General features: G+C 38.6%; 1 protein-coding gene across 1 annotated transcript in view; it reads left to right on the top strand.

Annotated features, from left to right (window-relative positions):
* Positions 1–1,387, top strand: part of cntnap1 (contactin associated protein 1) — a 47,539-nt gene extending 46,152 nt beyond the window's left edge. Inside the window, exon 24 of the mRNA XM_061905362.1 lies at positions 890–1,387. Coding sequence (XP_061761346.1) covers positions 890–1,074 — 185 coding nt within the window. The 3' untranslated portion in view covers positions 1,075–1,387. The remainder of the gene's footprint in view (positions 1–889) is intronic.
* The last annotated feature ends 11,625 nt before the right edge of the window (positions 1,388–13,012 follow it).

Raw genomic sequence — 13,012 nt, 5'->3', positions numbered from 1 at the left:
AGACACATTAGGTCATATATATATATATATATATATATATTTACATACATATACAAATGTGTGTGTATATATATATATATATATATATATATATATATATATATGACCTAATGTGTGTGTGTGTATATATATTTATATATACACACACACATACATATATATACACATACATATACAAATGTGTATATATATATATATATATGACCTAGTGTGTGTGTGTATATATATATATGTATACATAAATATACACACACATATATATATATGTGTGTATGTGTATATATATGTATATTTATACAGACACATTAGGTCATATATATATATATATACATACATATATATATATGTGTGTGTGTGTATATGTATATATACACAGACACATTAGGTCATATATATATATATATATATATACATATATATATATATATATATATATACGTGTATACACACACACACATGTATACGTATACATGCATGTGTGTGTGTGTATATATATGTATATATGTATGTGTGTGTATATGCTTATTTTTCTGTTATTATATATATATTTGTATGTATGTTTTAAAATTATATGTAGTTTAAAACATTTTTATTATTTTGTTTATTATTTTGTCGATTTGTCATACATATTTTTTTTAATTACTTTTGGATTAAAAATTATTAAATTGTTGCGATGCACCTTAAACTAAATGAATCAGAGGGCCTGCTGAGCATGAACACTGTAAAAGAGTAACTCAATGAAATAAACAAAGATGTAGTGCAGGCTCCGTAGAATGAGATAAAACAGAAAAGGAGCCCGGAGTCTGGCTGATGTGATTACAAAGCACTCTTCCCTCCCGACAAAAGCATCAGTTTGCAGAGTTTCACTTCCTTCTGCTATTTTTTCCAGTCATCGCCATCCTGGCGCTGCTGCTGCTGCTGGCGGGCTTGTACGCCATCTACGTGTACGCCTACCAACAGAAGGGCAGCTACCGCACCAACGAGCCCAAAAACCTGGAGTCCCCCAGCAGCTCCCGACCCCTGACGGACACCCTGAGGCGGGATAAGAAGGGTCTGGGTGGTATTGAAGAGTAGCTTGAAGGGGACCAATGGGACACTGACTTTGGGAGGGACTTAAGAGTATGTTACCTTCTTATGATTATATGCTTATTGCTAGTGGGTTTGACTCAGTGGGCAGCCTCAAACAATCTGAAAGTCGGAATGTTTAGCATTTACACGTCAAAAAAGTGCGGTAGTTAAAGGGATGAATAACGCTACACTAGTCTGTGGGACCACCACGAACCCAAAACCGGTGTAATAAACATGCTGCATCTATTCAAACTGGTGTTCCTTACGGTCAATATTATTGTGTCAGTTGTCATATAAAAGGTGGGGAACCCGCATTATACGTTGGTGTTGTTGCGTCTGACCAGTTCTTCCTCCCTGGGAATCTAAATTACTGGTCAATCCCAAGTTCTTTTGATGACATACATGCTGAGGACCATCGAGACAGAATTGGAATATTTTCAAGTTTTACCAAAGCTTTGGGTGGTCAACTTAACCGATACATTCATATCGGCTTCTTTAGTTAATCTGGCAATCCGAGGAAAAAACACACTCTTTTCACACAAAAAAAAAGCCCTCCTCTCAACACCATAAGGTGAGAGAGACGTGGGGGTTGTCTTCACATTCCGATGGTTTACGACAATAACCTGGGATCAGGAGACAAAGAGAGACTGGTAGAATACCATACTTGCCAACCTTGAGATCTCTGATTTCAGGAGGTGGGGCGGGGGGCGTGGTTGTGGGCGGGCAAGGTTGGGGGCGTGGCTAAGAGGGCAGGAGTTTATTTACCTTACCGCTAGATTCACCTAGTCAAGTATTTCATATATAAGAAATACTTGACTTTCAGGGAATTTTAGCTATATGTATATATATATATATATATATATATATATATATATATATATATATAAACATTGATTGATATATATATATATAAAATAAATACTTGAATTTCAGTGTTCATTTATTCATTTATTTACACATTTACATACACATAACACTCTTTTGATTGATACTTTTATTAGTAGATTGCACAGTTCAGTACATATTCCGTACAATTGACCACTAAATGGTAACACCCAAATAAGTTTTTCAACTTGTTTAAGTCGGGGTCCACGTTAATCAATTCATCTACTCATTGTTGAGTTAAGGGTTGAATTGTCCATCCTTGTTTTTCTAACCATATGCATGTACAGTCGATGGGGGTATTGTCCTGTTTAAGTGTCACAACATAGCTGTTTACGGCAGACGAACTGCTTTACGGTAGACACAAAAACGGACTGCTGTTGTTGTGTGTTGTTTTACCGCGCTGGGAGGACGTGAATGAAACTACTTAGCAATAAACCCACATAAGAAACCAAGAACTCGCCCTCGATCATTCTATGGTTATAACGTCATTGGGCAGACACGCTCTTTGTACACGTCACTCAGGTCCGCATGGAGCTGGAGGGGGCGTGGCCTCCAGCTCCGCCTGAATTTCGGGCAGAAAATTTGTCCCGGGAGGTTTTCGGGAGAGGCGCTGAATTTCGGGAGTCTCCCGGAAAATCAGGGAGGGTTGGCAAGTATGTAGAATACACAAAAGAAAAGTACTAGCTACTCTAAAAAGGAAGAACTCTTAAACATATCAGCATCCTTCAACAGTTTCCATCAAGGGTGTGTTCTTGGGCCCACGTTGTGGTGTGGTCTGGAACTAAAGTTGGAGAAATGGGAGGTTTACTAACCTTGAATTTGTTGACGGTGTCGTCCTTGTTGTTACTGAAGACCTAATCTCCGGATTTGTCTCTAGTGACCTGGTTAAAGATCAAAATGGAGCCAGCCCTTTTGCTTTTGGTTGCAAAAAACAAAATATACATATATACACATATATAGAAGCCCAATATACATGTTTTGGGGGTTCTAAATTAATCATGTTCAAGCATAATACTAAAATATGTACATAAAAACATCAATACTACAGTTGTATGGGCTGTTCAGTATCGTGGCCCCTCATTGGCTCAGCCTCAGACAGCATTACTACCAGTATATTGGATTTAAAAGAGTGTAAATGAGATTAAAGGCTGTCATTTCATGTTTAGAAGGCATTCATGTTGAAAAACATCTGTAGAGACTGATAGATATTACACATTTTCCTTTTAACATAAAGCAGACCAAGTTTTTTTTTTATTTTTTATTTTTTAGAAAATAAAAAAATATTGATTGATTGATACATCTATAACATAAAGCAGACCAAGTTTTATTTTTTTTTATTTTTTACAAAATGAAATATATTGATTAATTGATATATCTATAACAAAAAGCTGACCATTTTCACCCCATTTTTTTTTACAAAATAAACAATATTGATTGATATATCTATAACATAAAACAGACCAAGTTTTTATTCGTTTTTTATTTTTTACAACATAAAAAATATTGATTAATTGATGTATCTATAACATAAAGCTGAACATTTTTTTTTCAATTTTTTTTTTACAAAATATTGATTAATTGATATATCTTTAACATAAAGCTGATCATTTTTTTTTTAATTTTTTACAAAATCAAAAATATTGATCATTGACATATCTATAACAAAAAGCAGACCAAGTTTTTTTTTTTTACAAAATAAAATATATTGATTGATTGATACATCTATAACATAAAGCTGACCACATTTTTTTTTCAAATGTTTTACAAAATAAAAAAATATTGATTGATTGATATATCTATAACATAAAGCAGACCAGGTTTTTTATTATTTTTTACAAAATAAAAAATATTGATTAATCATTATATCTATAACATAAAGCTGACCATTTTTTTCAATAATTTTACAAAATTAAAAATATTGATAATTGATATATCTATAACATAAAGCAGACCAAGTTTTTTTTTATTTTTTAAATTTTTTTACAAAATAAAATATATTGATTGATACATCCATAACATAAAACTGACCAAATTGTATTTATTTCAAATTTTTTACAAAATAAAAAAATATCAATCGATATAAGTCGGCTAACTTTATAAAATCAAATAAAAATGTTGGCAAAAGGAAAATTTGGACTAGAAAGAGGGGGAAAAAAACACAACATTTGTTGTAAATACTGCAAAACTTTGCCAGCATGGATATGAACAAATCGACAAAATGCGGAAAACCAATGTTTGTTTTAGTGCATTTCTTTAGTAATAGTTGCACCGATCACGGAAAAAAATATAGACAAATAGCCATTGCAAAAGACAAGTATACAAATATCATCCCTACAGTATTTACTATAATGCTGCAACCACACTGATGAGTTAAACCAGTGGTCCCCAACCACCGGGCCGCAGAATAATTTTTTATTAATTTTTATTTAAAAAAAAAAGAAAAAAAAATGTTTTTTATTTTTTTTATTTTTATTAAATCAACATAAAAAACACAATATACACTTATAATTAGTGCACCAACCACAAAAACCTCCCTATTTCATGACAAAAACGTCCCTTTTTCATGACAAAGAAAAAAAAAAAAAAAGGAAAAAAAAAGGACCCCCCCACCCGGGCCGCGGGAAAAAATATTACGTGTTGACCGGTCCGCGGATACAAAAAGGTTGGGGACCACTGAGTTAAACCCACTAGCAACAGCCGCCCATGACTAAAAGTCTGAAAATAACCACCACCTGTTTAATGCTTTTTTTTAAAGGCCTACTGAAACCCACTACTACCCACCACGCAGTCTGATAGTTTATATATCAGTGATGAAATATTAACATTGCAACACATGCCAATACGGCCCTTTTAGTTGACTAAATTACAATTTTAAATTTCCCGCGGAGTATCTTGTTGAAATCCTCGCGGAATGACGACGCATGTTTGTGACATCTCGGGTTGGAGGGACATATTAGCCCAGCACCACTTACGGCTAAAAGTCGTCTCTTTTCATCGCATAATTACACAGTAATTTGGACATCTGTGTTGCTGAATCTTTTGCAATTTGTTCAATTAATAATGGAGACGTCAAAGAAGAATGCTGTTGGTGGATTGCAGCTGTCTTTAGCTACCGAAACACAGCCTGTGTTTCTTTGTTGTGAAGCTTTAACACAGAACGGTCAAGCGAACATGTTTCTCTACGTCAACCAGCAAGTTTTTGGATGGGAAAATTGTGATATTAAGTCGGCTCTTATAATCAGTGGGGGCGGTATAGCTCGGTTGGTAGAGTGGCCGTGTCAGCAACTTGAGGGTTGCAGGTTCGATTCCCGCTTGTGCCATCCTAGTTACTGCCGTTGTGTCCTTGGGCAAGACACTTTACCCACCTGCTCCCAGTGCCACCCACACTGGTTTAAATGTAACTTAGATATTGGGTTTCACTATGTAAAGCGCTTTGAGTCACTTGAGAAAAGCGCTATATAAATATCATTCACTTCACTTATGGGACTTCCTCCTGCAGCTCAAAAAGGCAGCTGTGATCTTGGCTTCTCTGAGAGACACTGGCGTTCACAACAGCCATCCCGACTCTCGGGTATGACTTTACAATCTCGCTAAAACACTATTAAAACAATAAGCAGATAAGGGATCTTCCAGAATTATCCTAGTAAATGTGTCTAATTACACCTGAAACGGTCCCACTGCCGCCGCCTGGAGCGGTCGCTTTTTTTGAAGTGAAGTGAGTTATATTTATATAGCGCTTTTTCTCTAGTGACTCAAAGCGCTTTACATAGTGAAACCCAATATCTAATATTTACATTTAAACCAGTGTGGGTGGCACTGGGAGCAGGTGTGTAAAGTTTCTTGCCCAAGGACACAACGGCAGTGACTAGGATGGCGGAAGCGGGGATCGAACCTGCAACCCTCAAGTTGTTAGCACGGCCGCTCTACCAACCGAGCTATACCGACCCAATTTTTTTCATTTTGTGCTTCACTCTAACTTTCCTCATCCACAAATCTTTCATCCTCTCTCAAATTAATGGGGAAATTGTTGCTTTTTCGGTCCGAATAGTTCTTGCTGCTGGAGGCTCACGTTATAAACAATGTTCAGATGTGAGGAGCTCCACAACCCGTGACGTCACACGCACATCCGGTACAGGCGAGGCTTTTTTATTAGCGACAAAAGTTGCGAACTTTATCGTGGATGTTCTCTACTAAATCCTTTAAGCAAAAATATGTCAATATCGCGAAATGATCACGTATGACACATAGAACGGACCTGCTATCCCAAATCTCATTTCAGTAGGCCTTTAATTTGGGTTTTGAACCCCAGTTTGATGGGACCCGCTGCCTGGTGCTGTACGTGTAATTAAGTCAGTCAAGACCCCAGAGGTCAGGGTGAAAATACTGAAGTGCCTCATCCGAGCAAGCTTGACCCCTCCCCCCTCTACCAACATAATCGGAAATCAGACGGCGCTTTTGTGCCCAAACTAGATTACCGGGATCCGGCTGCAAGTGGAAGCTGTAACTTTATTTATTTATTTCTTATTTTATTTATTTTTTTACGACAATCTTTGGCTGGTGAAGCATGGACATAAAGACTGCAGGAAGTACATACAGTAGGCTTGTTTTGTGTTGTACTTTAAAGTATACACAATGGTGCAGAGGCGCCATACTGTAATAATCGTACTGTAGATAGCAGCTTTGCCCAATGTGGGACTTTTTCTCAAGGGGTGGCTGCAGGTACGATTCTGTAGCAATAATCACCAACGAGGTGCAAACGGCGTGCAAGTCCTACTCTCATCCCGTCTTGCGGCGTTTTGCCGTTTGGCTTGAAGAATGCCAACGTGCTAATTATGGTGCAATACTTACAGTATTAACACTTTTTAGGGCGCGACATAAGACTAGAATGGAACGTTCATGGCAAAGACTGGCGAGGCAACACACCGTAGCCTATACACTACTGCCATCTAATGTCTTGGAATTGCAACTGCATACAAAGTCTGCTACAAATGGGACCCAGAAGTCGAAGAAAAACTCCACTTTTTGCTAACTTCTAGAAAGAATGGAAACCGGAAGAAGTGCACGCGGCCATCAAGCAGAGAGATGCTAACAGCTAAGTTAAGAAACGATTTTCGACGGGTATTGATTTACGTTAAATCAATCAACACGTCAACATTTTGATATCCTAGCTCAATGCTAATTTGCATGGGATTTGCCCTTGACATGCTACCGTTAAGCATTGGCGATTTAAACAACACGTTACAAACAGCTGGTGTGTAAAAGGCGCAATACTTACAGTATTAACACTTTCTAGGGCGCAACATAAGACTGGAATGGAACGTTTGGAATGGAAGTCTGCCACAAATGGGACTCAGAAGTCGAAGAAAAACTCCACTTTTTGCTAACTTCTAGAAAGAATGGAAACAGGCAGAAGTGCACGAGACACGCAAACAGCTAAGTTGAAAAACGATTTTGACATATGAGTACGTAATACTCAATATATCAACATTGATATCCTAGCTCAATGCTAATTTGCATGGGATTTGCCCTTGACATGCTACAGTTTAGCATTGGCGATTTAAACAACACGTTACAAACAGCTGGTGTGTAAAAGGCGCAATACTTACAGTATTAACACTTTTTAGGGCGCAACATAAGATTGGAATGGAACGTTCATGGCAAAGACTGGCGAGGCAACACACCGTAGCCTATACACTACTGCCATCTAATGTCTTGGAATTGCAACTGCATGCAAAGTCTGCTACAAATGGGACTCAGAAGTCGAAGAAAAACTCCACTTTTTGCTAACTTCTAGAAAGAATGGAAACAGGAAGAAGTGCACGCGGCCAACAGGCAGAGAGATGCTAACAGCTAAGTTAAAAAACGATTTTGACGTAGGGAGTACTCCCGGGTATTGATTTACGTAATATCAATCAATATATCAACATTGATATCCTAGCTCAATGCTAATTTACATGGGATTTGCCATTGACATGCTAGAGTTTAGCATCGGCGATTTATACACGGCGATTTAAACAAGATGCACGTTACAATCAAACAGCTGGTGTGTAACAGGTGCAATACTTACAGTACTAACACTTTTTAGGGCGCAACATAAGACTAGAATGGAACGTTGGCGAGGCAACACATCGTAGCTTATTAATGTCTTGGAATTGCAACTGCACGCAAAGTCCGGTAAATGTTTTTTAGCTCAATGCTAATTTACATGGGAGTTGCCATTGACATGCTACCCGTTTAGCATCGGCGATTTAAACACCTCCAGATTTGGTCACGAAAACTAAGATGCACGTCACAATCAAACAGCTCGTTCGTAACAGGTGCAATACTTACAGTATTAACACTTATTAGGGCGCAACATAAGACTAAAGTGAAACATTCATGGCAAAGACTGGGGAGGCGACCACTACTGCCATCTGATGTCTTGGAATTGTCTGCTAAATAATACTTGCAAAAGGGACTCAGAAGTCTACGAAAACAAGATATAGAAACTGGACAGCACAGCTAAGTTGAAAAACGTGGCGATGTGATTTTGACGTATCGCTACAGTAACTTTACCGATCCCGTATTGATTTACGTAATATCAATCAATATATCAACATTGATATCCTAGCTCAATGCTAATTTACATGGGATTTGCCATTGACATGCTAGAGTTTAGCATTGGCGATTTATACACGGCGATTTAAACAAGATGCACGTTACAATCAAACAGCTGGTGTGTAACAGGTGCAATACTTACAGTACTAACACTTTTTAGGGCGCAACATAAGACTAGAATGGAACGTTGGCGAGGCAACACATCGTAGCTTATTAATGTCTTGGAATTGCAACTGCACGCAAAGTCCGGTAAATGTTTTTTAGCTCAATGCTAATTTACATGGGAGTTGCCATTGACATGCTACCCGTTTAGCATCGGCGATTTAAACACCTCCAGATTTGGTCACGAAAACTAAGATGCACGTCACAATCAAACAGCTCGTTCGTAACAGGTGCAATACTTACAGTATTAACACTTATTAGGGCGCAACATAAGACTAGAGTGAAACATTCATGGCAAAGACTGGGGAGGCGACCACTACTGCCATCTGATGTCTTGGAATTGTCTGCTAAATAATACTTGCAAAAGGGACTCAGAAGTCTACGAAAACAAGATATAGAAACTGGACAGCACAGCTAAGTTGAAAAACGTGGCGATGTGATTTTGACGTATCGCTACAGTAACTTTACCGATCCCGTATTGATTTACGTAATATCAATCAATATATCAACATTGATATCCTAGCTCAATACTAATTTACATGGGATTTGCCATTGACATGCTTGAGTTTAGCATCGGCGATTTATACACAGCGATTTAAACAAGATGCACGTTACAATCGAACAGCTGGTGCGTAACAGGTGCAATATTTACAGTATTAACACTTTCTAGGGCGCACCATAAGACTAGAATGGAACGTTGGCGAGGCAACACATCGTAGCTTATTAATGTCTTGGAATTGCAACTGCACGCAAAGTCCGGTAAATGTTTTTTAGCTCAATGCTAATTTGCATGGGAGTTGCCATTGACATGCTACCCGTTTAGCATCGGCGATTTAAACACCTCCAGATTTGGTCACGAAAACTAAGATGAACGTCACAATCAAACAGCTTGTTCGTAACAGGTGCAATACTTAAAGTATTAACACTTATTAGGGCGCAACATAAGACTAGAGTGAAACATTCATGGCAAAGACTGGGGAGGCGACCACTACTGCCATCTGATGTCTTGGAATTGTCTGCTAAATAATACTTGCAAAAGGGACTCAGAAGTCTACGAAAACAAGATATAAAAACTGGACAGCACAGCTAAGTTGAAAAACGTGGCGATGTGATTTTGACGTATCGCTACTGTAACTTTACCGATCCCGTATTGATTTACGTAAAACAAATCAACATATCAACATTTTTTCATCCTAGCTTCATGCTAGTGTACATCGGATTTGCCATTGACATTAGCATTGGCGATTTGTACACGGCGACTTGAACACTTCCAAATTTGGGCATGAAAACCAAGATGGTGTGCAATAGTTGCAATACTTACAGTATTAACACTTTGTAGGGCGCAACGCAAGACTAAAATTGAACTGTCTAGGCAACACACCGTAGCCTATACACTACTGCCATCTAATGTCTTGGAATTGCAACTGCATGCAAAGTCTGCGAAATATATTTTTTTATGGGTTTTCCAACTAGGTCTATTGCGTCGTGAAAAAATTGTGCCGACACATCGATACACTTTTTGTTGTGAACATCTCCACTAAGTTGTGTAACAAAACCAAACCATAGAACGGAATTGGACCAAACGAAGCGCGCCAAGGGGGAAAATTTTAAAGCGGACTTAAAAAGGTGCTTAAGTGAAGGCACCTGTAATCATGTACAAGAGGACCCGGGTTTTGTGTAAATGCTAACATGTAGCTTTATAGCTAAACGCCAACAATCGTCCCATCAAGCTTTGCCGCAGCTATCATCCCGCTTCGCTCGCGACTATTGTCTTTGTAAAAACAAAGCGCATGGACACAGAATTTTGTTAGCTAAAGCACTTTAAATCGAACGCGACTGATCGGCGCTAACATTCAAGCTGGCTTTACAGAACGCTCAGGACAGAGAAAGTACAATTACTAGCTCTTTTAAGCTATTATCATAATTTACATTTGTTAGTTTCTACCTTTAAATTGCTCGATTGTACGGCGAGAGGATGTGAAGTACGGAGTTAGCGATGTGTGCTAACGTACTGATTTTTTTAGTTGCCGGCAATGATAGGCTATATTTTTGGAGAATGTAACCATGAATGTACAAAAAAATGACTGACAGCTTGTTAATATTACGCACGATTGTGCGTTTCAATCAGGGGTCCCCAAACTTTTTGACTCGGGGGCCGCATTGTGTTAAAAAAAAAATATATATATCTATATATATATATATAGATATATATATACACACACACACACACACACACACACACACACACACACACACACACACACTAGGTCAGAAAATAACACAGAGGCTATTTCATCCCTACAAGCCTGTTTTGCAGGTCTCCCTGCTCTTCAGGGGATTTTATAATAACATAGCGGTAGAATATAGATGCATGTATAATAAAATCCTCTGAAGAGCAGGGAAACCTGCAAAACAAGGGATTTTAGAATATATAATAAATCCCCTGAAGAGCAGGGAAACCTGCAAAACAGCGAATTTTAGAATAAAATACATAACAAAATACCCCGAAGAGCAGGGAAACCTGAAAAACGGGGGATTTTAGAATAAAATATATAATAAAATCCTCTGAAGAGCAGGGAAACCTGAAAAACAAGGGATTTTAGAATAAAATATACAATAAAATCCCCTGAAGAGCAGGGAAACCTGCAAAACATGGGATTCTAGAATAAAATATATAATAAAATCCCCTGGAGAGCAGGGAAATCTGCAAAACAGGGGATTTTTGAGTTAAATATATAATAAAATCCCCTGAAGAGCAGGGAAACCTGCAAAACATGGGATATTTGAATAAAATATATAATAAAATCCCCTGAAGAGCAGGGAAACCTGCAAAACAGGGGATTTTAGAATAAAACATGTAAGAAAATCCCGTGAAGAGCAGGGATACCTGCAAAACATGGGATTTTTGAATAAAATATATAATAAAATCCCCTGAAGAGCAGGGAAACCTGCAAAACAGGCTTGTAGGGTTGAAATAGCCCCTGTGTTTTTTCCTAACCTAACATATATTCCCTTGTACCCCGATATTGAGCAATATATAACGGATAAACAACAGTAGCAGTAACCTTGACTATATATATATATATATATATATATATGTGTGTGTGTGTGTGGGCTTCACGGTGGCAGAGGGGTTAGTGCGTCTGCCTCACAATACGAAGGTCCTGCAGTCCTGGGTTCAAATCCAGGCTCGGGATCTTTCTGTGTGGAGTTTGCATGTTCTCCCCGTGAATGCGTGGGTTCCCTCCGGGTACTCCGGCTTCCTCCCACCTCCAAAGACATGCACCTGGGGATAGGTTGATTGGCAACACTAAATTGGCCCTAGTGTGTGAATGTGAGTGTGAATGTTGTCTGTCTATCTGTGTTGGCCCTGCGATGAGGTGGCGACTTGTCCAGGGTGTACCCCGCCTTCCGCCCGATTGTAGCTGAGATAGGCGCCAGCGCCCCCCGCGGCCCCGAAAGGGAATAAGCGGTAGAAAATGGATGGATGTGTGTGTGTGTGTATAGTCTGAACGCAATGATGTCACCCCAATGGGAAAATGCATTTTTAAACAATATGATTTGCCTGAGCAGCTAGAAGACACCGAGAGTAACAAGCGGTAGGAAAGGAATAAATATACTAAAATAAAATCAAAATTAAAATATTTTAACTTGGGACTTTTGGGGACCCCTGGTTTAAATGGACACAAGTCAACAAAACGTGTTGATGTAAGCCGTCTTCTATTTTAGCGGCACTTTGGTATTTTATTGTGGGGACCGTTTAGGTACAGGGGGCCCAAACTAATGTTTGAGTGCGATACCAGTTGACAAACGGGACAACAATCCCGTGCACAGATGCCAACCGTGATGATACAAGGTAAAAAAAAACTAAGTGTTTGGTCGCATTGAGGGTGGAGAGAGCCTTGAACGCCCAAAGACGTTCCCCCATGTTTCGGGCCACTTAATTAGGTACCACCGGATGCCACTGGGATAGGCTCCAGCACGGGACAAGAAAACGGATGGATGGATGGAACTCCATCCAATACAATGCTCACGCTTCAAGTCACGAGCACACCTTGCTGAAAGTGTCAATCTCAACTCCTGCCATTGGATCCGACTCATCATGCATTGTGCAGGTGTACCTAATAAAGCGTCCACGGGTAAAGTGCTCGATTCCACTGTGTTTCACTGTAAATGTCCATTATTACTATTGTGTATAAACCAAATTCACCTCAATAATAATAAAAAAAAAGCTTGAAAAGAGGAAGTGGATTTTTTTTATTTTTTTTTTTATTTTTTATATAGAAGGGGCACACAACGC

The sequence above is a fragment of the Nerophis ophidion genome, linkage group LG07 (assembly GCF_033978795.1).
Source record: "Nerophis ophidion isolate RoL-2023_Sa linkage group LG07, RoL_Noph_v1.0, whole genome shotgun sequence".
In the NCBI taxonomy this organism is placed as follows: domain Eukaryota; kingdom Metazoa; phylum Chordata; class Actinopteri; order Syngnathiformes; family Syngnathidae; genus Nerophis; species Nerophis ophidion.
Note: the sequence above shows the minus strand (reverse complement) of the source record. Positions and strands in the feature narration are given on the sequence as shown.